The 25692-nt window shown below is 48.3% G+C and overlaps 1 protein-coding gene across 1 annotated transcript in view; it reads left to right on the plus strand.

Annotated features, from left to right (window-relative positions):
* The first annotated feature begins 12137 nt into the window (after nt 1–12137).
* The window catches only part of LOC105470422 (heart development protein with EGF like domains 1), an 89008-nt gene continuing 75453 nt past the window's right edge, over nt 12138–25692 (plus strand). The window contains exon 1 of the mRNA XM_024789262.2: nt 12138–12473. Coding sequence (XP_024645030.2) covers nt 12164–12473 — 310 coding nt within the window. The 5' untranslated portion in view covers nt 12138–12163. The remainder of the gene's footprint in view (nt 12474–25692) is intronic.

The following is a 25692-nucleotide window of genomic DNA, read 5'->3' on the forward strand; positions in this document are numbered from 1 at the left end:
TAGTTTGTATCTGGATATTCCACTTTCTCTCCTTATATTTTCCTCCTTCACCTTCTACAATCCAACTTCGGTCCTTCTGCTAGCCTTTTGGATACATCTCCGTGTGGATGTCTTGGAGTTAAACAAAATTTAAGTCATCTACCCAGCGTCCTCAGTCTTTGCTATTGCTGTGTTATCTGTCCCGTTGTCTCAAATTAGTCACTGTGGAGCCGTCTTCACCTCTCCCTCTTTCTTTATCTCTGTTCTGTTACCAAATTCCATTGCCTTTTTAGGAAATCTCTCTTGGGTTTCTCCCTTCCTCATTCCCATTGTCAATTCCTTGGTCCAGCCCTTCATCACCTTACATCTGAATCACTACCGTGGCTTCTCACTGGTCTACCTTCCTCTCTCTTTTCTGATCTGCCCTCTCTGTCTCATTGTTCAAACACTGAGAGCTCAGATAGAATTCAGGCCCTTGGCGTTTATCTTCCCCATTCTTTCCAGCCTCCTGTCCCCCTCTCCCAATATTCCCTGAGCACACCTGGTCCCCATAGGACTCAGCACCTGTGTAGTACTCTGTCTTCCATTTATAATGTTCTCCTCCGTTTTCTTTGCTTGGGAAACTCCTAAACATCTCTGAGGAAAGAGTTCTAATATCTCTAAGAATGCTTTCTCTAGCAACTTTCAATGTCCTTAGAGCACTTGGTTCATACTTATGTGAAATAACTTCCCTTACATCACACATATTTATGGATCCAGTTTTTTCTCCTAATCTGTTGGCTGGACAAGGGCAGGCACTTACATATATTGTTGTGTCCACGCCATATCTTCTTCATCTTTGGATAGCCAGAGTAGGTGCTCACTAAATGTTCTTCTAAACATTTTATTTTAGATTCAGGAAGCACATGTGCAGGTTTGTTACATAGGTATATTGTGTGATGCTGAGGTTTGGACTTCTCAGGATCTCATTGCCCAGTCAGCATAGTATCCAATAGGTAGTTTTTCAGCCTTGGCCCTCTCCCTTCAATAAATGTTTCTTGAGTGCCCTTTGATCATGTCCCTCTGCTGCTGAAAGCCTACACTGAGTCTCTGTTTCCTAGTGCAGTAAGTTTCAGTTCCAGGTGTGGCCGCACATTAGAACCACTTGGGAAGCTTTGGAAGAATACTGATGTCCAGACCCCACAGTCAGTGATTGTGATGGAGTAGGGGGGTTCCAGGCACTGGCATTTTGTGAAAGCTCCCCTGGCACGTGTGATGTCCAGCCAGGGCTGAGAATCACCAGTTTCATGTAGTTTTCAAGGCTCTCACTCATTTCCCTGTCTCCCCAGGAAGCTCTCAGGAGCTCTTGCCTCAGAACCCCTCTCACATGTTGTTCATCCTCAGAGCCCCCTGGCACTGTAGACCCTTCCTCACTCATATCACTCTCTGTCATTCAGGCTATACTTCTCCCCTCACCCAGGTGGGAGTGCCCCAAGGGCAGGGAGCCTGTAGCTTTGTATCCCCAGAGCACTGACCGCAGGGCTGCCGGTGTGGTGGGTAATCACAAAGAATCTGTGGGCTGGTTGCTCAAGGTCTCCCCTTGTAGAAACCATCTTGGCAAGGCCTGAGGAAACAACACATTTCAGGGCATGAGCCTTAGGACACTAGGTTTGTTTTGGGCGGATGAGGAGGAAGAACTTGGGTGGGAGGGCGCCCTGCCTATCTTCACCAGTGTGTGGACTCCCGCAGACTCCATAAACTAACAGATGATCCATGCTGGTGGAGAGTGAAGAGTCTTAGATTGGCTCTGATGGTCGTCAGACTTGGAGTCCTGTCTCCTACCCACACTCTCATCAGATCCTTGCTATATGAGGTTGGGCAGTGTAAGGTAAAGGATGGGGAACTGGCTGCTGTCTGAAGACAGGTCCAGACCTGGCCTTCTGTGCATCCTCTGTGGGTACATGGCTTCCCTTGAGGGGCTGGAGTCTAACCCTAAGGTCCCTTACAGCTCATTCGGTCGGTTTTTCCGTTGCTCATCTAGACCAGGAGTCCCCAGTTAATGAGAGACAAGGGCCACCTGGAAGGGGAAAAACATGGCACAGGCCACATGTTACCACTTGCTCATGCTAAACATAGACCTTTGGAGATTGGACATTTTGAGACATTTCTCTTTCGTGGCCCACAGTGGATCAGGGATTCAGGAGCTCTCATGTCTAATGAAAGTCACAAGTTCAAAATTTAAAACAGATAAATCAAGAGCATCACATTGTTGCTGTTAAATTTTTCTTTAATAAGAGAAATAAATACCATACATTATTATTATTATTATTATTAAACAGAGTCTTGCTCTGTTGCCCAGGCTAAAGTGCAGTTGCATGATCATGGCTCATGGTAACCTTGAACTTTTGGACTCAAGCGATCCTCCTGCCTCAGCCTCCAAAGTAGCTGAGACTACAGGTGCATGCCATCATGCCTGACTAATTTTTATTTCATTTTAGTTTTATAGAGACAGGGTCTCACTATGTTGCCCAGGCTAGTCTTGAACTCCTGGGCTCAAGAAATCCTCCTGCTTCAGCCTCCCAAAGTATTAGGATTACAGGCATGAGTCACCACACCTGGCCATTATTTTTTGCATGATACCTTAAAAATTTTTTTTTCCTCATGTCCATCATCTCATTTGATTGTTACAGTTACCCTGTGAGGTAGTAATGCCTACCAATGACAGGCATTACTGTTCATATTTTATAGATAAGAAAACTGAAACTCACTGAGGTTAACTGATTGGCCCAAAGTTGTAGAATCGAGAATGGAGAAGCCAGAATGAAGACTTGTGTTCTGTCTCCTACTCCAGAGTCCTTTTAAGAAAACATCCCACTTGGCCATCCCCATCTTTCCAAATAGAAATAGTTTTCTTTTTTTCTTTCCTGATTATAACAGTAACACATGCCATTAAAAGACATGTACATGGGCCGGGCGCGGTGGCTCAAGCCTGTAATCCCAGCACTTTGGGAGGCCGAGGCGGGCGGATCACAAGGTCAGGAGATCGAGACCACAGTGAAACCCCGTCTCTACTAAAAATACAAAAAAAAATTAGCCGGGCGCGGTGGCGGGCGCCTGTAGTCCCAGCTACTCAGGAGGCTGAGGCAGGAGAATGGCGGGAACCCGGGAGGCGGAGCTTGCAGTGAGCCGAGATCGCGCCACTGCACTCCAGCCTGGGCAACAGCGTGAGACTCCGTCTCAAAAAAAAAAAAAAAAAAAAAAAAAAAAAAAAAAAAGACATGTACATGAATTTTAACCACAGCATATTTGTAACAGCTGCAAATGGAAACTACCCTAATACCTATTAACAATAGAAGAGAAAGTAAATTGCAGGATAGCCCCACAATGGCTACCACCTCACAAGGACAATGAAGAGTCCATGCCTAAATGCAACAAAGTGAGTGAAGCCCTGGACAGTAGAAGCTAGACCCAACTAATCAATATGACTGCACTTCACTTCCATAAAATACAAAACCAGGGATTTGGTCTTTTATCAAAGACAGGAATCCATGCTGAGAGAAGTCAGGGCAGTGGTGACACATGTGGAGGAGAATATTGAAAGGTAACATAAGCATCTTTTAGTCCAAGATGTGGCTACACAAGTGTGTTCAGTAAGTGAGATTCTTGGAGCTCTGCATGGCATGTTTTTGGCATTTCATGGGCACTTTTTCCCACAGGCATTGATATGGTTTGGCTTTGTCCCCACCCAAATCTCTTCTTGAATTGTAGCTCCCATAATCCCTGTGTGTCATGGGAGGGACCCAGTGGGAGGTAATTGAATCATGGGGGTGGGTTTTCTGTCCTCATGATAGTGAGTAAGTCTCACAAGATCTGATGGTTTTATAAAGGGCAGTTCTCCTGCACACACTCTTTTGCCTGACACCGCGTAAGACGTGACTTTGCTCCTCCTTTGCCTTCTGCCATGACTGTGAGGCCTCCCTAGCCATGTGGAACTATGAATTCATTAAACCTCTTTTTCTTTATAAATTGCCCTGTCTCATGTACTTCTTCACAGCAGGATGAAAATGGACTAATACAGGCATTGTATTTTAATAAACAGTTTTAGAGAATTACACATACTGTTATAAGAAAATCAGACAACACTGAAGAATACAAACATTTTTCAATCAATTTTAGAACTAAACACCAGAGAATGTGAAAGCATATTCCACAAACCTAAGAAAAATGTATTTAGTTCTGTGTCAACAGTCACTTAAGGAGAAGAAACAGAAGAGGGAAGGAGAAAAAAAATGGGGATGAATTGATTGGAAGAAAGGCAGACTGATGGAGAGGTAGAGGAGTGGCTGGGCTGGGAGGCACTTGGTGACACAAAGGGAGACTTGAAGAATAGAGACTGCGAGACCCAGAAACAGGCTCAAGAAGAGACACCTGCAAACAGAAAGCAACAACAGAAAAGCCAACAGAATGAGGGCCCAGGGGGCTGGAGGGGAAGAATACATCCAGACTCACAGAGCGAGTGAGGTAGAGAGGCGTGTGGACATTGCCCCCAACTGTCAACCTGGACTGTGTGAGGAGAGGAAATCATCGCTGCTTTTTGCAGTCATGTGGAAACACCGTGTTTCCAGTGACTCCACCAGAGCCTGGCGCTTGGGACGTGTCTGGCAAATATTTGTTGAGTGAGTGATTGATGCACAGATGATTGAAAACCCAGGTCCCTCTGCCCACAATGGGAGCTCCACCTCTAGACGTTCTGCTCCTTCCCTGGGGCCCTGGACACTCTGCCCAGTGTTGTGGCATCCCAGGAATTTCCCTGCTTGCTGTGGGGAGGATGTTTCACACTGGAAGGTTTTGCAAAATAGGACTGCTTTATCAGAATCCTGTTGCACTGGAGAATGTTCCTGGCTCATTGATGTTTACGGTGTGTAACCAATTTTTATCAAAGGAATGTTGTTTGGAATGGAATGGTCCTTTCAGATGGGCAGACAAGAAACGGAAGGTCATTTGAGGACCTGCCCCAAGCTGTGTTAAGTTGGAGCTCCGGGATGCTGCGTATGATGTTTGGGAGCCTGGCCAGCCCATGAGCAACCCTTCCTCCCTGGAGGAGGTTCTAGACAGTTTTCAGAGGGATTGCGGTGTTTATATTCTCACCTTGGACCTGCAAGGCAGACTCCCCTGGAGCTCAGCACTGGTGGGTGGAGAAGCAGCAAGGGCTCCCTATGCCCAGGGTCCAGCAAAGAGGTCAACGCAGCCTGGACAAAATGACACTGTTTCTGACATTCCAGAAAGGAGAGAATAAGTCTTCTTCTGGGGGATTAAAAAATAAGGAGATGGGTTTATTCCTTTCATTCTTTGGTGAAAATCCCAATGCACCTGCTTCTTGGAGCTCTGAACAAAATAGTGTAGATGTAGCCCATGTGCCATGGAGGGCTGCAATTCTGCTCTTCTATGACATCTCTGGTGCTGTGGGGCCAGCTCTGCAGCTCCTGTCTGCAAGAGTTCTTCATGTATCTTGGGGCAGAGAAAGGGACTGAATGGGAGGTAGAGATGGAGGCTGAGGCAGGAAGGGAGGAGGAGTCAAGAGAGGTCAGAAGGTTCCGTTCTTGTGGGAGGGAAACCTGCCCTGCAGCAGGAGAGGGCTGGGGTGCCCCAGCTCTGCCCAAGGATGCCAGTGAGCAGAGAGGAGCAAGTGGGAGAGCAGCTGATGCTGCAGCGTACTCTCATTATTGGTTTATCTTCACCAGTCCCCACGGGCCTGTGACAGGGCTGGGCATGCTGGGACATTTCTCTCCCTCTCTACAACTGTTTCTAAATGTCTTAATGATGATGGATAGAATTATGTCTCCCCAAAAGATATGTTCAAGCCCTAACTTCTGGTATCCATGAATGTGACCTTATTTGAAAATAGCGTTTTTGCAGATGTGAATAAAATGAGATCAGACTGGATTATAGGGGGTCCTAAATCCAGTAACAGTGTCTTCTAAGAAGACCATGTGAAGACAGACACACACAGTGGGAAGAAGACCATATGATGATGGAGGCAGGGGCTACAAGCCAAGGAACAGCAAGCATTGCCAACCACCGCCAAAGCTAGGAAGAGGCAAAGAAGAGCTCTCTCCTGGAGCCTTCAGAGGGAGGACGGGTCTGTTGACATCTTGGTTTCAGAATTCCAGCCTCCGCAACAGTGAGAGGATACATTTCTGTTGTTTTAGGCCACCCAGTTTGTGGGACTTTGTTACAGCAGCCCTAGGAAAAGAATACATTGGTGTTTCTCAGAATTTTAAATCCCTCATGCCTGCCCCTTCGTTCCCTCCACTCACAGCAAGTCGCCTCTCTTACAAGTCAAGTCCCCTACTTTACCAAGAAAACTGAAGTCTCAGAGGGAAGTCCAGGCCCTGCAGTACCCCATGCTCTCCTCTTTTCCTCTTCCCAGGCCAGTCTGTCCACCTGGGCTAGGGATCCCATCACCTTTGACTTTCTCCCTCCCACACAGACCATTTCCACGTCCAAATGTTCCCCCTAAAAACAAGAACTCCCCTCTGCTCGTTCCCCTGTAGTTACTGTCCCAGCCCACTCTCCCACTTCAGAGCCAAACTCTCTTGAAATGTTATCTCCACCAGCTCCACTTCCTCGGCTCTCACTCCTCCCACTGTTCTCCATGTGGATTGTGCTCTGAACACTCCTCTGAAGTCACTTTTGTTAGGATCACTGGTGATTTCCACGTTGCTAAAACGAATGGCTATTTTCAGTCTTCACCTCACTTGACCTTTCGGCAGCGTTGCACACTGTGAGCCAGGATCTCCTTCCCTTTGCTGGGGTGATGTCACCTTCTCCTGGGTTTTCTCCTATCTCTCAGAGGCTCCTTTCCAGTCTTTTTTCTGGCTCAGCCTCCTCTCCCAGCCATTGCATGTTGTGTTCCCCAGGACTCATTTTCAGCCTGTCTTCTCTGACTATGATACTCTCTTCCCTACGTAATCCCATCCCCTTGTACTACAAACCTTAAACTGGGACCTCTCCCCTCAGCTCCAACTCTGCAGATTCAAATAGTTCTTGTCCACCGTTCCCTCGCCTTGTGAATGGTACCACCATCCATCCAATCATGCAAACCAGAAACCTGAGAAACCTTGCCACTCTCTCTCTCCCTCATCCTCCATGCCCATCAACATGTCTGGTGGATTTTACCTACTGCAATCTCTCAAATCCATACTTTCCTCTGAATTCACTTTCATTACCCTTATCTAAGAATTGTCACTTTCCTCTTGGACTCCAAGAGTCCAGGCTTCAGTTCTTATTTCTTTCTAAATTATTCCTCTTATCATATTATTCCTCTTATCATTATCCTCTTATCATCTTAGAATGACGATTTCCAATCCCAAATCATGTCGCCCTCACCCCTTATCTCCTCCTCCTCTCCTCCACCTTCACCGTACTCTACCTTCTATATTTAACACTTTATAATGACTTCCTTAAACTCTTAAAATAAATAAACAAATCCTTAAAATGAACTGTTAGGTCTCCCTGATTTAGTTCCTATCAAATCTCCAGGCTTACCTCCTTCCATGCTCTTCCTCACTCTCTATCTCAGTCACAATAGCTTTCTTCCAGTCCTTTCCATGTATCCCACTTCCTCCTGTCTCAAGGGCCTTGTACATCCTCTCCCCAGTCTGCTTTGCCTGGTTAACAGCCTACACAGCTTTCAGATCAGGGTTCAATTTCATGTCCACGGGAAAACCCAACACACCCTCCTGAGTGCTCTCCTTCAGGCACTTACACATGACAAGTTTACATTTATACTCTTCTAATTACTGTCTGTCTCCTTCAAACCCTTAAGCTCTACGATGTCACAGACTTACCCAGCACTCAGCACAGTGCCGGGCACAGTGCAGTCACTCAGTAAATATTTGTTGAATGACTAAATAAAAGAAAGTCTTATGTTGGATTCTGAGGATATAAAGATGAATAAAGCACAGAGCATTCCAGAAAGCACCTTGTAGATTAAGAGTGGGAGGGGACAAGCAGATGAGAGGATGAGTAAACAGACTCAGGGTTTAATAGGATGATGAGCAGATAACAGAGAAGCCATCAGATGCCCCAGTGGAGACACTGATCCCTGGGCCCAACCTACCTGTCCCTAGGTGGAGCTCAGTCCAGGTGTCTATTAACTGATCTGTCAGCCCTCAGGTACCCCTGGGCATCAGAGTCCTGAGTGTCCCTGGGACATTACTGCTGTGCACCTGCCACTGCATCCCAGCCATGGCAATGCCAACCTGTGTGACCACAAATCCTGCACAGGCACCATCCTCAGGAACTGGGCACACCGTGGGGCCAGGTTAGAATGCAGTGTTATAAAAGTCTCTGGCTACCATAAGGGCACCATGCAGACCACTGTAGTCAGAAGAGTTCCTGGTACCTTCTGGGCAGTGATCTCATCATATCCTCAGACCAACCCCAAGAGGCAGCAGAGGGAAATGATTTTTCTCCCCGCTGGGCAGCGAAGGAGACAGATCAATAGAGATCACCTGACTTGGCCAAGGAATGAGAATAGCTTTGGAACAGAAGTTAGAGAGAACCCAAGGTCCTCTCTGTTGAGTCTACCAGTCAAGCTGCAGATCCGTTGTGGCAGGAAACTGTACAGTTTGTTCACTTTGGTGTGGAAGGACATTTCATGGCCCCTTCATACCACTGAATGTTAGATTAGGTGGCCTTGAGAGATCATTTGATTCAACACCCTCATAAAGAAGGAAACGGAGACCAAAAGATGAATCTTTTTACTCTCCCTTTCTTTCCCTGCTCTACTGATATCTAGAGGTAGGGCAGAGATTGTTAGCAGTCTACCCAAATCCCTTCTCCCCTTCTTTGCCTCTGTGGTTAGACTACATTTCCCAGCCTCCTGTGCAGTTGGGTGAGCCAAGTGTCCATGCTCTCTCCAGTGGAATGTAAGAGGAGATGAGGCACTTCCAGACCAGGCCCACCAAAACCTCTGCTCACACCACCATGTTCTTTTCACCTCTGGCTGACTGGGATGCCAATTCCCAGAGCAACTTTGGAAGCCAAAGTAGAGTATGGCAGACCCACCATAACATGGATTCATAATGTGGATTCCTGTTCCTTTAACAGCCTTACACACTGACGTTCAGCTCAATGGGACAGCTTCTTCACGCAGCCTATTGAGCTGAACATCAGCGTCTAAGGCTGTCAAGGGAACAAGAATGAAACACATATGGTGTTAAGCTGCTGCATCTGGGTGGCCTATTTGTTACTACAGCCTAGCCTAGTCTGACTAACACAAGTAGAGGCAGGAAAGCCCTGGCAAAAGCTCTGACTACATGAAGTTTCAGGTGGCAAAGACACTGGGCTCCCTGCTGATTTCACTCTCAGTTACATTGGGGTGCCCCCACTCCTACCTGTGGAGAGGTCAGGAATGCCTGTTAACTCACTCAGTCCTGGAATTTGTTCTGAGCTGTCTTCCCAGCTGTTTTATCCTAGATCAACAGATTCCCAGGGCTGGAATGGGTCTGAGAAGTCATCTGATTTATGACCCTGGCTCCAGATAGGACCTCTCAAGCTATCTGAGATGGTCAAGAATCTTGTCTGGATTTTCACATCCCTGGGAAGGAAACACTACAAACGTTCTTAGATAGTTGTTTTAGTCTATGGCCGTACCACCCTAAAAGTGCCTGATCTTTTCTGATCTTAGAAACTAAGCAGGCTTGAGTCTGGTCAGTACTTGGATGGGAGATACCTATTTCATACGTCCTTGCTACTATGCCGGAAGTTCTTTACTGAACTCTAAAACATCAGAGCTAGAATTCTCCTTAGCAAACATCTAGGACCATCTTTGTTTTAGAGATTGGAAACTGTGGCCCAGATCACACAATTAAACAGTGGTAAAGGCCAGAAAAGAAGCAAGGGCTCTAGCACCAAGTCAACTGTTCTTTCCAAGGTTCTATACTGCCTCCAGCTCTCTCTTGCTGTCTTGCTGTTTTCTCTTGTTCTGCCCTAGGAGGAGAAGAAAAAGAGCTGGAATCCATCTACACCGTGATCAATCTTTCCAAGTTCTCCCTGTGTGTCCCTCCCCTAATCTGCTGGTTAAGCCCTTTCTAGTTGGCAGTTACCCTGAACTTGGTCATTTCTCTTAGAAGGCAGAGAGAAGATTAGAGAGAGATAAACCTGTGGTACTTAAAGTGGGAAGGGATTGGGGGAGTGAGGGAGGATTGCAGGGAGGTGGCAGGTACATGTTTACTCCTTGGGTCTTAGTAGAGAAGGCAGATTCTCTCATAGGATCCCTGAATCCACACGAGAAGCCTGTAAGGGCCATTCTACCCTTAAACCTTCCTGCTTGCCTGGGAGTGCAACCAATACTATGTGACATGGTCTCCTTGGAGGGGAGGGAGTGGCAGTGACCAGAACCTCTGAGCACAGTCCTAGTCTGTTGGGGCTTGTCTGACTGGGTCTGGGCAGCTGTGCAGTCCTGCCTGTTAATGTGAGAGCAGCATCCAGAGAAGTTGAGCTCAGGCCATGAGAGCAAACCAAGTCAGTTTCAGGGGGGTTATTGTTTGGTACTTTCTTGGAGAGACCTGGAAGTTCTGTGTGAGAGCCCTGGAAAGCTAGTTTGTTTAAAAACAAAACAAAATAAAACCAAATCTTTACTCCTCATTCCCTCATTTAAGGTGAGTTTGTTTATACACAGCCTCCTTTATGTTTTTTTTTTTTGCCAAATGACTCACTTGTACTGAGTCACCAGAAAGTGGGCCTAGGCCCATCTGCAGCTGCCCTGAACACCACGATCTCATTCTCCTGGAGGTGGGTCATGGAGATCTGAAGACAGAGAAACAGAGAAGAGCAGAGAAACGGGATGGAGAGCCAGGCCTGAAAGTGAGGTGCATACTCATATTTTCATGAGCATTTGGTTGTCAGACAGGGGGCCCCAACAGAACTGGCAAGATCCCCAAGGAGCTGCAACATTTGTTTCTGTTGCAATACTATTTGTTTCTGTTTGCAAATTACTGCAAACTGTGAATTAGGAGACCAGAATTAACAATATCACACGGTCATTCACACATCAATCATTTCGTCTTCGGGTCTACCTTCAGAATCTTGAGCAAGTTATTTTCCCATCTGAGCCCCTCTTTCTTCACTTAATGAGGAGGCTTACAGTCCTAAACTTTAGACATTTTATTATTCATTTACTGGGGAGGGAGTGGTTATGGAAACAAATGGAACTTTATTTACCAAGAAAATTTGTTTACATGAAATCTTTGAATCTTTCCCCATAGGTTTCCATTTAAAATTCTGTGATCTCTGGGCATCATTTGGTTTAATTTGCAATCTGCAGCTCTTTTCCTGATGATGAGTTTGCCCTAGCCTGCCTGAATTCACAGTTTTCTTTTCCCTGCAGCCTGTTTGGGTGTCCTCGCGGTGACATCTCTGCAGAACTCTGGTGTGAGCCAAAGGCAGTGGTCGGATGGGAACAGCATCCAAGCTTGAGAGGGCGTGGGGGTTGGCCGGAGGGTGAGGTGTTAGGTTTGGCAAACACGAGTTCATCACCAGCCCTGGGGCCTGAAGAAGGGGAAGTGGGGGTGGGAGTGGGGACACTTCAAATCAATTAAGGGCGGTGACAGCGCGGGCTGGGGACCAGGGGACCATTCCCTTTCTCTCTCCTCTCAAAGCACTTGGGATAATCTAGTCTGGTGCTAATCACATTACCCAGGACCTGCTTTTCACCTACTTCTTGTGCGTTTAAGGAGTTGGGAAAGTGGTGCCCGATTCAGAAGACTCTATGCGGAGCATGTGTGTGACAAAAGTTGCAGCACCGTGGCTCCGCTGACCTCATCCCGCTGTCCCGGGCCGGGCCGCTCTCCAGGCGCCGGGCCCCAGCCCCCTTCCTGCCCTCTCCCCGCCCCCGGGCCCGCCGCGCGGGGCCGGTGATGTCAACCGAGGAGGAGCCGCCCGCCCGCCAGCGACCCGCCCGGGCTAATTAGCATGTAGCGGCGCCGCGGGCCGCCTCCGCCCAGCCCGCCCGGCCCCCGGCCGCCCTCCCGCGGCTCCGGACAACTTTTGAGGCGGGGGAGCGCGCTCGCAACCTCACTCTGCTCACTTCCCCGGCCCCGCGCGGCCCCCGCCGCCCGCTGCCCGCTGCCCTCGCCTCGCGGCCGCCCCGCGCCCGCCCCGCGCGCCGGGCATGTGAGCGCGGGCGGGCGCCGTCACCATGGCCTCACCGCGCGCCTCGCGGTGGCCGCCGCTGCTCCTGCTGCTGTTGATGCCGCTGCTGCTGCTGCCGCCGGCGGCCCCCGGGACGCTGGACCCGCCGCCTTCCGCGGTCCGCCGCGTGCCCCTCGCGGGCGCGGGGCTGGAGCTGCAGCTGGAGCGCCGCCCGGAGCGCGAGCCGCCGCCGCCGCCCACGCCGTCCCGGGAGCGCCGCGGGCCCGCGACCCCCGGCCCCAACCACAGGGCCCCGGAGCCGGGCGCCGCGACACAGCGGGGACCCTCCAGCCGGGCCCCCAGAGGCGGGAGCGCGGGTGAGTGAGAGCCGGGAACGCGGCGCCGGGCCAGCCTGGGCTGGGGGCGTGGGCGCGCCCCGGGCCGTATCCCCAGCCGTAGGCCCCTCCGCGCCGCGCGACCCAGGGTGGGGGCTCCTCGCCCGGCGTGTGCGGGACCCTGAGGGTCGGCGGGTAGGGAGGGACGCTTTCGCCGTTGGCTGGACTGAGGGATGTGACCATCCCGTTCTCCCCCAACCCTTTGGAAGAAAACTTATTTCCTATGGGGTACCCTGTATCTCTTCCACCCCACTTTAAGAAAATGGAAAGGAAAGGAAAGCAAAAGGGAAAAAGGCTCCAAAGCATCTCTCACCTCTGATATCTGGTCAGTCTGTCCCCAGTTTCATTTTTTCCGCTATACAGAACTGGCCTCTCCAGGTACAGGGCTCGACTTTCTCATCTAAATAACTGATTTTTAAGGGGTTCTAGCACGGGATATTGTGAAGGACAAAGGATGTACGTAGTTTGAAACAAAACGCTCTACTGGTTCGACTTAAAAGCAAAGGAACGCGGTTGGGGTTGCATGGTTGAACCCCTACAAGGCACAGGCTGATATAGGACCATCCCTGAGCCTCCTCCCTCCCCTTTCCTTTCCCAATGAACTGTTGCTCCGTGATAGCCACTGCCCGTTCCACGCAGAGAGAAAGAACTGACCTCTTCTCCCTGCTACCTTTGTGTCCGGTTCTTTCTTATGATCTGGAAAAATATGTCACGGACTGAGTGGAATTCTAACCATAATACCGTTATGACCTTGGGAATGTTGTTTCTTTGAGCTCACTTTCTCCATCTGTGAAATGGAAGTGATGATGCCTGTTCCTTCTAGCCTCCTAGTGATGATGTGACAAAATGAAAGTAAAAATAAATGGAAAGTGCTTTGAACAAAGTCAGCAACGTGGTGGTGTTAGCCTTTGCCTTCCTGTGCGTGACACAGGGCATATGCTCTGTCCCGGCTATTCAAAGAAGCTGGGTTGCTTGCAACACTGGACATTGATTTGGAGGTTCCCTGAAAGTTGAGTTTTTTGTCTGCGTAATTGACAATTCATTTAAGTTTCTCATATCATGCAGACTTTCTGGCACGTGAATTAGCTTGCTTCCTCCAACCTAGAGGTGCTTCTTAGAGTTAAATAAGAAAAAGTTTGGATTTTTAAAAATCAAGTTCTCCTGTAAAAACTCAATTTCATATTCAACAGTATTCCCATTATCGCAAAATGCCTTATTTTGTGAATTTTTAAATCACTGGTATAAGATTGAGAAACCGAGGAACAGTAAGAAAAGGGAGAGGAGCGATAAGCTTCTGAAGACTTGTAGGAGACACATCCCAGAGTGACCCTGACTTGAGATTACTTACAGCATACACTGTTTTGCTAAGTTCCATGGGAAGGAATCAAGAACATAAAAGAGCACATTTCCCGACTTTCTCCAACTAGAAAAGTAACTGAGGAACACTGTAGTATTTTGTGAGTTTTTCTAAACAGAAGATAGAGTGCAGAGAATTGAGAACATTTCAGAGGAGACACCCAAGAGCTGAAGGCAGATTTCTCTGGGTAGTAGTCAGGCTTTGTTAGCTGAATGGCCCCCATCTTGTTGTTAGGGGATAGGTGGGAGGGACACTGACTTGCAGGGGCCCTGGCTGGATGGGGCTGGCACATGAGTCTCTTTCCGTCTCTTAGGGGTAGGATCTCCAGAGACCGTAGAGAGGTAGGTATTACAGAGATAGGGACAGTGGAGGCAGCTAGCTTACAGGACTCAGCTGGTAAGAATTGGGGCCTTATGTGACCCAAACATCCCTCACAGGTGTGGCAGGTAGCACTGCTAGTCTTGGCTTTGTGGCTTTCCCAGTTTGATTCCTTTGCAGAGGTGAGTGATGGAGTCTTCAGGTATATGAGGTACTGGAAGGAATACGTGTGAGAGTCCCAGAAAGCAGCGAGAGAGTAGTTGGAATAGTGCCCACCTTCTCTTACCTAAGTAGGCTCTCCTGGTCTCCTGCTGTCCCACAGACACCACCCAAGGAGTGCCTCCTCATCAGTGGCTCGAAGGCCCAATCTCTGAAGAGATGTTAGAAAGGTGCGATTAGAAGAGATGAAATGAAGCTGCTAGAAGCCTGTTGAAATGAACCTGTTGAAGCTGCTAGAAGCTACTCATATGGCCAAGGATCTAGGCATGACCTGTGCTTGTTTTTCTGGTAGTGGCTCAAGCAGTGTCATTTAGGGATAAAAAAGAAACAACACATAAGAAAACCAGTGTTCAGTGATTTCAGTGAGTCTGACTTTTCTAATAACCAGGATTGGGGGCCTTTTGGATTAGCCCTCATGTTTCACTAGATGCTATCACTTATTTCACAAGGCAGCAAGGTCTTGATGCTGAGAGGTCCTCCACAGGTCCTCCAGTCCACACTGTGTTGCAGCAGATGTCTGCCCCTGCAGCACCCCTGACAGATGGTCATCCCTGCTCTCCCTCAGCATTTTTGTGTTTGGGGAGGCGCCATGCTACTGCTGCTAACAAGCCCTGAGTCTCACAAGTAACGTGCTCCATTTGGTTGCTGGGGAAGCTGCCTGCAGCCCCTTCGTGCCATGGGGATGCTGGTAGTCAGGGCCTGGCCCCTGGGACTTCCAAATACACTAGTGTCAGCAGCAAGGGCCACAGATGTCCTTTTCTTCCCTGTGGGCCATTCCCAGCTCTTCTCTTCCTGGCAGAGTTCAACTTCTCATTGCTGAGTAACTGCATTTGCATTCTATTATGTGGGTTGTTTGCCTGTATTAGACTGTAAGTCCCTGGAGAGCAGCTCCCTGTTTATATAGCCATTGTTAAGCTTTTGCGCCCACCTGTCACCCTGCTGGCTGTTCAGTTGATGTTTATTGCTGATGTTTCAGCCAGTGGTGACAAGATGCTGAGACCTAGAGGTTTTCTTTTTATGCGTGTGTTTTTCTGCCACTCAGGACTTCCGAGCCACAGTTCTAAGCTGAATGCAAAGTTTATGTGCCTTGATTTTGTGATCCATATGCTATGCTTTAATTGTGAGATCTGCAGATGAGAGGGAGAGAAGGCTTAAATCATAATGAAAATCAATGCAGAAGGAAAGAACTTTCCCACCCAAAGGGGAAATGACGCTGAGTAGCTGAGCAGCCAGCCCAAGAAATAATAATCTTAGAAAAATGCAGCTCCCTAGAGGAAAGGAAGTGCTTTGAGCGGAGCCCCTTCTGAACTGTTAAATAGCTGTCGCCTGAATTGCTCTAACTTTGTGGGCCAACTTCGTCATTTAGCTTGGCTGCTGGGAGAACCATTACAAGGTGCAGCGGGCAAGAGGCAGCCCCTCAGGGCAGGGAGAGTGGCTTTCCTCCAGAAAGCCGCTACCTCACTCCTGGCGGAGGCTTGCGGCGGGTGGTAGTGGGGATTCCTGAGAAGCCTGTTTGCTTTGATGGAGGGTGTCCCAAATAGAAGGGGGAAGGCGGGAGGGGGCAAGGGACTCTCCGTGGTGCATGAGTGTTTAAAAGCCACATCCTTTTTACTTTGCAAGAACCCTTTTATTGCTTTCCTCAGCCTGTGTGCACATGCTGAACTGTTATTTTTTGCCAGAGACCTGAATGGTGTGGACTGAGGGAGACTGAAAGGTATTTGCTGCCTAGGTGGGCAGTTTCTGCATCCTTGTCCTGGAGGCTGGGGAAGGAGCCTCTGCCCTCCCGGTGATCTCTCCTACCTTCCAGCAGCCCTGCCCAGCTGGCTGAAAACAGTGTTCTTGAGGTTTAACTTGTCCTTGTTCAGAGACACTCAGAAAGCAAAGAACAGATGGCAGTTGCGGTTTCGTTAGCCACTTACTGCCTTCTTCAGTGACTTCCCTCTGTCTCCAGCGTCCTTTTTGTATGAATGGGAGGTTTCAGCTGCAGTAAATGTTCTCTTCTAAGAATCCTGGGGAGGCAACAAGGAAGGAAACTAGTTGGGGTCTGACTTTTGACTCCCTGGCCTTTGAGCACCTATGTGTGGTCAGTGCCTTCACACTCCTTGTCCATTTAACCCCAAAACAAGCCTGTGAGGGATGTTATTTCCCTTTTACAGTTCTGGAAACAGTAGCCTGGAGAGGTTAGATCACACAGTAAATGGAGGCAGCAGGATTCAAAAAGATTTTGACCAAATCCATTTGCTAGTCCCACAATATCAGGAGGTCTCCGTTTTCTCATCTGTAAAATGAGGTGCCAGTTGTCCTAGATCTCTAAGATCCTCTCCCGCTCATCATTCTTCTTCCTCCCTCCCTCCATTCCTTGCCTTGCTTTTTTGTAGAGATTAGGGGCCAGCGTTGGGGTGGGGAAAATATGAGGAGATGGTAGTAGCAATGAGTTTTTACACCTATTGAGTAAAAATGTTTTAAAAATTTTGTTTGAAATTGCCTGAGACAAGACCACAAGTCTTTAAAATGACATTTTATATAGAGATTGTAAATTATACCCTACTCATATGCCAATCCATAGGTCATTGATGCTAGAGGTTGCTGCATTAATTATAAGCCAAGCTGAAATGAATTGGTGACTTTCTGAATGGGCCCTCTCCTGGGAACGTGGAGCAGCAGCTGACATTGGGAGGCAGTTGTTATGAATACCTGCCCAGTAGGAGGCGAGGTTAAATGGTACTCCATGCAGATGCTGTCAAATTGCTTTCATTTGAACATCTATGTATGCTGTCTTCTACCCACTCACCATTCATCAGGCATAGACAGAAACAAAGACGTTTCTATCCTGGTTTTTCACTCTTCTTTTGTTGGAGTATGGCAGATGTCTCTGTGTCGAATTGGACTGATTTGTAAATCAGGAAATATTTGCGGAAGGCTTGCTATGTGGAAGAGTCACGCCAGGTGATGAGGTTGTATTGCATGTCTGTGATGCCCCCAGGGAACTTCAGTCTTGTTGGAGCACACACATCAAGGTTGTAAAAGGCGAACTAACGATGCATGAGTGATTCACAACTGAAGAAATGCCACGGGAGATCATACTGACCAAAGGAATGGTGAGGGTGGAGATGGGCATGCAGACGTGGAAACCACTGGGGGCTGGATAGTCCAGGGAGACTTCAGTGGGAAAGGGGGGAGTTGATTTAACTTTGAAAGTTGACGGGGATGTGGATAGACAGAGAGGTGAAGGATGGGCTGGGCACGATGGCTCATGCGTGTAATCTCAGCACTTTGGGAGGCCAAGGTGGGTGGATCACTTGAGGTCAGGAGTTCCAGACCAGCCTGACCAACATGGTAAAACCCTGTCGCTACTCAAAATACAAAAATTAGCTGGACATGGTGGCATGTGCCTGTAATCCCAGCTACTCAGGAGGCTGAGGCATGAGAATTGCTAGAACCTGGGAGCCGGAGGTTGCAGTTAGCCGAGAATGCCCCACTGCACTCTATCTTGGGCAACAAAGTGACACTTCATCTCAAAATAAATAAATAAATAAATAAATAAATAAAAGAGATGGAGGATGAATGGCATCTGCAAAATCCCAAATATTGAAAAGCTCAAGACTTTTCAAAATAGAGGTGATCAACAGCCAGTAAGGCTGGAGTAAAGGACTTGAAGAGGCCAGTTAGGCTCCCAAATCAACTAATCATTGAAGACAAGACTGGAAAGGAGGATTAGACCTGATTGTGGAGGGCTTTAGAGGCCTGTTAAGGTGTTTGTCTTCATCCCATCCACACCAAGGAGCCCCGGATGGCTTTTGAACAGGGAGAGCATAGTTTGCTTGTTCATTTCTGCTTGGATCTGGGGTCTCATAGATGAACCACATGCATATCTGCCCTCACTACAGCCCCGTACTTGTTTAAGAGACACCGGAATGCTGCTGGGCCTCGTATTGATGTGTTGGGAGGAAAGACTGAGGACAGAGCATAGGTTAGAGTGGAGGTAGTGGAAATTGAAAGGGACAGATGCAAGTGCCACTTAGAAGAGTAAGGCTGGAGTACTAGACTGCCTGGCCATGGGGATGACGGGACAGAATGGAGAGGAGCTCTTTGCTGTTAAAGAGGCTCCTTCAGTTTCAGCCTTTCACTGTAAAGATTGCATGTACCCTTGGAAGTATTCTGTGGATGGTTGAGAATGTGGAACTGAACTACAGGGAGGCCAGGACCAGATTCAGCCCTGAGGGGCAGTAGTTAAAGCCACAGAGGAAGAGGAAATCAGCTCCAGTCAGGTGGAGAACATCCAGTGTGGATGGTGGGGAGGAAGGGATGCCAGCCCCGCATGAGGGCGCAATGAGAGGTGGGGGTGACTTGCAGGCTGGCTGTGGATTGGCAGATAATCTGAATGTAGCACGGTTTACACATCAAATGTGGAGGTCTGTGAAGGTCCGTGTAAGTTAACATATTTCTGCTTTCTGCTTTGACTTATCTTCTCATCTGGAAACTATTCGAGTTAAAAGGCAGAGGGAGACTGGGGAGAATGAGGTCTGGGGACAGGCCACTGGCCTCCATTCTGAGCTGTTTAGTGGGACTCCTAAAAGTGCGGGAAGAAGCCTGCCTACTGTATGATAGGCATGGGAGGCCTGTCTGTGACAAAGTTTGACGGTGAAAAAGAATAGGAAAATCAGAAAGAATCAGAATCCTTGATTCTCACCCCCTAATCCTGCGTCAACTCCTGCCTCTTCCCATGTCGGGAGTTAGCAACACCATGCACCTAGTTCCTTAAGCTAGAAGCCTAGAAGTCACCCTCTATTCCTCTCCTTTCCTCACCCGCTACCGTGATTCTTTCTTTGGCAACTCCAAGTGATTCTGTTTCCAGAATACATGGTGAATCTGCTCTCTTCCTCCCCACTGCTCTTTTCTGTTCTCTGCATCCACTTATGCTCTCTCTAATCTGTACTCAGAGAAGCCAGAGCGATCTTCTTAAAATGTAACTCAGGTCAACCTTACTTGGAGGCTTAACACCCTCCAAGAGCTTTGCATTGTACTTAGAATAAAATCCAGACCCCCTAAATTGGAATATGAGGCCTGCAGGATCTGACCGGCCACCTCTCTCACCCTCTCTTGCTCTGCTCCCCACTTACACCAGACAATTGTTAATACGTGCCAAACTCATTCCTGTCTTGGAGACTTGGCACATGGCGTCCCCCTGCCTATAGCAGCAAGAGCCTTCCAGGCAGGGGGAGCTGCCAGGGCAGATGATCTAAGATAGGACTCAGCTTGCCTTGTCTCAGGATTGGCAAGAAGGAAGGCCAGGGTGCCTGGATCACCCAGGGCCGTGAGAACCATGGTAAGGAGGTCAATTTTCCTCTAGGTGCCATGGAGGATCGTGCAGCAGGGTCTGTACCACCACATGGTATGGGGCTCTAGTTGCAAGGATTCTTAAGGAGCTGGAAGGACCATCTGCAAAGTCTACAGAGGCTATTAAAAATGGACAGTTTCCTTTTGCTTAATATTTTAGCTCTGAAGTACTTGAACTTCATTCTAGCTTTCCTGTCACGTAAACGTTTTTGAGGAAAGTTTACAGGTCAGATGGCATGGCAGGGAGGCAAGACCGTGTTCCCAACTCCTGGAATGTCTTGGGGGACTTGAGGGAGGATCTGACCTCACTGAAGACCCTGAATAACAGGAGCCCCCATCTATCTGTGCAGAGAAGGTGCTGAAGGCAAAGATGGATTTAAGTTGGCAAGTTTCTCCTTAATGTCTCTGATAGGCTGGGAAATGAAGATGGGAGAGGAAGAAAAGTGACAAGAAGAGGGCAGAGGCCAAGGTCAAGCTCTTCAGGTGGCCCTGCAGTTCCACCTTGGAACTGAAGAATCAAATTGGAGGAAGGAGTAGCAAGAGTCAGGAGAGAGATGCCTGCTTGTCATCTGGAGGGATGTTCCTTGTGTAGGGCTGTGACTAGTGATTATCATATGTTGGGCTAGAATTGAAAACCACTCCATTTTCCTTTTCTGGGTGATAGGAGATGGAGACACTTCAACTTAGGGATGGGTTTCACTCCTGCCACCTCCCTGGCCACCAGGACCTTTATTACGGCCATGTGGTGAGACTTTTTCGGGGGTCATCTTTTGCCAGGGTGTGGATGAGAGCCCTGCTGGTGTTGCAGTCACAGGCCACAGAGGTCCCGGCTTGGAAGGATCAGACAGTCTCAATTCAAACCCCAGCAGTGCCACTTGCCAGCTGTAGGACTGTGGTAGGTTATTTAGCCTCTCTGTGCGGTCAGTTTGTCATCTGTCAAATGGGCTGTTAATAGAAAGAGCCCTGCTCAGAATGGATAAGTGCAGTATAACACCTATAAAGCAGACGGCTTGATGCCTGGGCAGGGGAGCTCTAGAAATGCTACTGAAACCAGTGCCCATTTACACTGGTCATTGTGTTGACAGCAACACTTCCCCCCTCCCCCACCCACCGCACCTTGCCCTCCAGGTATTTTATTGGACAGCGGGCAAGCTGCCTGCCTAGGGTTCAAGTCCATGTTCCAAAGACCTCTGTTACCTGGTCTTCCCCTCGTTGGACCCCTGCCAACCTCACCCTTTGGTATCCCTAGAACTCTCTCTTGCTTCTTAGCCTTAAACATAAAGAGGAAAGAGCCAACTTTCATGATTTGAAGTCAGAAAAACCAAGTGCAACAGCCCTCACCTATGGTCATCTGAGGAGACCAGATGACCACATAGAAGGCAACTAGGATTAAATAAAAGCAGTGTGCCAGGTGTGACCTCAAAATAAGAAGCCTTTGAAAATCAGTCCCACTTGGACCTCTGTGGTCAATGAATATTCTTCAGATCAGAACCTTTGGGGGTTATCAGTACGTGCTTCACAAGTGTTTGAAGGAGTTGAGAGCCACCTTCAGAGTGTGTGTGAGCCACACGGGCAACTCCCTGTTGTTTCTTGCAGCAAACCTCCTGGATTGAAAATGGGGTCGCGGATCTCCATCTCCTGCATCTTTCATCAGATCGTCTTTGAAGTTTTGTGTTTCCAAAATAATCCAACATCATTATCAAGAGATGGAAATGTATCATTATTCAGGAAACTCAAGAGAATAATATTCTGCAGCCTCTATTGAAAATTAGCCAATTGGGTCGGGCACAGTGGCTCACACCTGTAAACCCAGCATTTTGGGAGCTGAGGCAGGAGAATTGCTTGAGGCCAGGCGTTCAAGACCAGCCTGGGCAACATAGTGAGACCTCATCTCTATAATTTTTATATATATATATGTGTGTGTGTGTGTGTGTATGTGTATGTATATATATATATATATGCACATATATACGAAAAAAAGAAAAGTAGCAAATTTTAGAAAATGGTTTGAGCAATAACAGTATTGATGGAGTAAGTGTTATCTTATTGGGACCTCTTTGAAGAGGACCATATCCACTTGGGTAGGGGAATTCTTGTGGTTTGTTAGGAATTATTTCTAGTACAGTCATGCTTTATGGTAATGGAGTGCTACTGGCTGTAGCTGCTGGCAGAGTTGGGGAGAGATGCTGTGGAGCTCTGGCGGGGGTTGGAGGACCTGTGCTTAACCCCTTCCGCTCTCCGCCTCTGTGGCATTGGATAGCTGCCTAATGTCTCTAGGCCTTAATTAAAGACTTTCCTGCTCCTAACAAGATTTTTGAGGAGGAGCAAATACAATTATGGCTGTGAAAGCACTTGTAACTGGACAGAACAATGTTTTAGTTGTGATATAGTGAACTGGCTATGACCTTGGGCAAGTCATTTAACTTTTGTACCTGCTTCCATATCTGTAAAATGGAGACGATAACTGTTTTGTTGACTTCACAGTGTTGTTGGAAGGATGAATGGAACTGATCCACATGGACACGCTTTGCAAACATTCATGTGCTGTGTACGTGTTAGTCATGAATGCTTCCTGGGAACACATCAGGCGTTATGTCTGTAAGAGAGGCAGGCATCAGGAAGAGGTAGACATGGAAGGATGAGTGGAAAGTTGGAAAGGAGTTGGAGAAAGGGAGAACATTTCTGGGAAATCTCAATAGCCTTTTCAGTTGTTCACCTCTGTCCTGTCATCTGTCTGTGATTGCCCTGGCTAACGCTTTCCCATCTCTTCTGCCTCCCACCAGATGGGATGTCCTTCACAACTCGACCCTTGACCTTCTGCCTCCCCCTCGGTTCAGTGAACATTTATGGAGTGCCTGCTATGAGCCACAGTCTCTCATAAGAGACCTAGGATTGCGAGAGAATAAGCTAGAATTGTGTAACAAGATAAAACAGTCCAGAGGGAGAGAGTTGTCTCTGGGGAAGATTTCTTGGAAGGGGGGTGATCTCTGAGCTGATTTTGCCAGGAGGCCAAGGGGAAGGAAGTAGGACAGTCTAGGTAGAGAGAACTGTGGGACAAAGGATTGGAGAGAAAACACAGTGTGGCTTCACTTGTTTGAGCGCTTCCAACTATAATCCAGTTCTGCGTCTTCAGCCATCTGCCAGCATTCACACAGGTCTAGTGAGCTTCACTTTAAACCAACAGGTAACAGTTATGCATGCAAATACGTCATCCCTTCCTCCTCCAAAACCTGACCTCCCTTTGCTTGCTAATGGTCCTAATAATCTCCCAATAATGCACTCAAACCCATCATCTTCGTCCTTTGCCGCCTTTTCTTACTTGCATGTAATCAGCATGGATTCCTCGCTCTCCCTTCCTCCCATCCTTGCTCCTTCCCTTTCTTCTAAATCGTATCAGAGTGCTGAATTCCATTTGGACAGTGAGTTACATAGGACATCAAGATGTCATATCCCTGTTTGTGGCAGGAAATTGCAATTTGGATCCCAGTGTCGTTAGTGAGACATCCCCAAAGCCCACAAGGAGGAAGCCTGGCTCTGTCCTTTCTGGCTTTTGCTCTCAGTCCATGTTACCCTTTCTCTGGAGCGCTCAGTCTTAGTTTTGCTCTTTCTTATTTCATTCTTTCTCTATTTCTGTATTTTTTTAAACTGGATTTTCTTTGCAGTCAGATGGACCTGGGTTTGGATCCAGTTTTACTATTTGCTGTGTAACCTTAGACAAATTACTTAATCTCACTACACCTCAGTTTCCTTATCAGAAAAGCAGGGATAATCATGGGAGGACCTCATAAGGCTGTCGTGAGGATGGATTGAGACAGTCCATGTGAAATGCTTAGCACAGTGGCTGGCGTGGAGTGGATGCTACCTATGTTTTGGCTGCAATATAACAATAATAATCATTATTATTGTCCTGTTCTGGTATGTCTTTTGAAAAAATTCCTTAGCTTTATTTCTTTTTGTCTTATTTCTCTTTTCAGCCTCCTTTCTTTCTTCCTCTTTCTCTGTTTTATCTCTTTCTTAACTGGCTATGGTATACAACTGATTTTTTAAAATACTGATTATATTTGAACAGAATGTCAGGTTTCCCAATCTGGATATACAAAACGCATTCGCAGACTTTTCATTTCTCCCTTAACTAGATTTTAGCCTCTCCCCTTGGAGGCCCTGAGGCTCCCTCCCGTCAGCCAGCACAGGCCTCAGAGCCCTTCGTGCTGAAACATCACTCCACGGCTCCATTTTCTAGCAATCGTCAACGCTCCAGACAAATTATTTCTATGATTTCCTCAGAGTCCTGGGCCACTTCACAGAGGTCTGTCAAGTAAACTAACTGCAGAGCTTCTGAAAGTCAGCCTCCAGCCGTGTGGCCTCCGGGGCCCGGGCCCAGGCCGGGCTGCCCAGTGCGCACACCCCCGGGAGCAGGCCCGTTTCCTCCCGCCCCTCCTGCGCCCGCCTCTCCCCCCTCTTCCTCCTCGGAACCAGGATGTTTTTCCTTGCCTTTTTATTGTTTCACTAACCTGGCAGGTCTCCTTTGGTGGAGCCCTGCCACCCAGCTTCCTCTCTGGGTGTGATCGAATGTGGCGGTGACAACACAGGAGACCCGGAGGCCTGCACCACCCCGCTGGCGCCCTTGGCCTTTGTGTCCAGCGGGGACTGGGAGCTACTGGCTTCAGCTTCTTTCTGGAAACTCCCCTTTTACCAAAGAGCCTCCTCTTCAGCCACTCTGTTGGATATTTATTTGTCAAAGGATGAGAGGGGCAAAGAAAATGGAGGCAGCAACGAAGGTGCTTCTAGAAACAAGGTAGACCCCCTTTCCTGCCTGCAGAAAGCCTTTTTGTTCACTTATTTAACCAAATGGGAATCTTGTGACCTTTGACCCTAGGACTTTTTCTCAAGGCCTTGGGGGGAAAAAAACCTATAGAATTCTTTTTAAAGCAAAGAGCTTGAGGTCACCTCAAGGTCCTTCATCTTTCACTCCTGCTGGGATAGGCTGCATCCCTCCTTCATGCCCAAGGCCACCTCAGAGCCGGTTCTATTTCTGGAAGGCTGACCCTGACTTGGGATCTCCAGGCCAGGCCTCCCCTGGGTCTGGGTTCAGTCCAGCAGACGTCTGTCACCCGGAGAGAATGCTCAGCTGAACAAGAGCCGACCCCTCACGGGGAGGGGAGGTAGGTTTTACTTTCTTCGTCACTAGAGTGCTTGCAGGGGAAGCATTTTAAAAATCTGATCGTCAAATCTCAAGTCCAGCACTTTCCAACATGCTTGATTTTTCTTAGGGCTGCCTCTTTCAGGGCAAGAACAAGGAAGGAAACGAAACTCCCCGAGAGCCCTGGACAGTCCAGATCGAGGGCTGAGTCTTTTGTTCACACAAACTCATTTGGCTTCTAAACGTCCTCCACCCAAAATCATTACATCCGCAGCAGCGTTTCAAAACACAGCCCAGAGTGGCCTCGCTGAGTGGGTGGCTGCTTTTCTGGGGAGGCTGCAGCCACCTTCCCACAGGCCCCCAAGGTTCTTGCATGTCCCAGAATATCCCGCTGCTGGCCACTGGCCTGAAATCCCCCTCATCGGGAGGACCCTTGGGGGAAGGTATCAGGCCAAGAGGGCCTGCAGGGGAAGGGCTCCTGCTATCTGAAGGGGACTGGGACTGGCAGCCGTGGAAGGGAGGATGGGTTTGTAGTCCCAGCCTTGCCCCTTCCAAACTCCCAGGCACAGTCTCAGTCTCTACCCCTGGGGGGCCCCTTCTCATACCTCAGAAGCATCATAGAGACCTATTAACATGGTCCAGCTCTCCTGGAACTCCTGGAGGCAGATTCTGTACCTGATTCATCCTTGTAACCCTCACAGTGCCTTGCTTATGGTTGGTGTTCAGTAAATACATACTTTTTTTTTTTTTTGGAGACAGGGTCTTGCTCTGTCACCCAGGCTGGGGTGTAGTGGTATGCTCTTGGCTTACTGAAACCTCTGCCTCCCAGG

This window comes from Macaca nemestrina, chromosome 2, assembly GCF_043159975.1.
Source record: "Macaca nemestrina isolate mMacNem1 chromosome 2, mMacNem.hap1, whole genome shotgun sequence".
NCBI classification, from domain to species: Eukaryota; Metazoa; Chordata; class Mammalia; order Primates; family Cercopithecidae; genus Macaca; species Macaca nemestrina.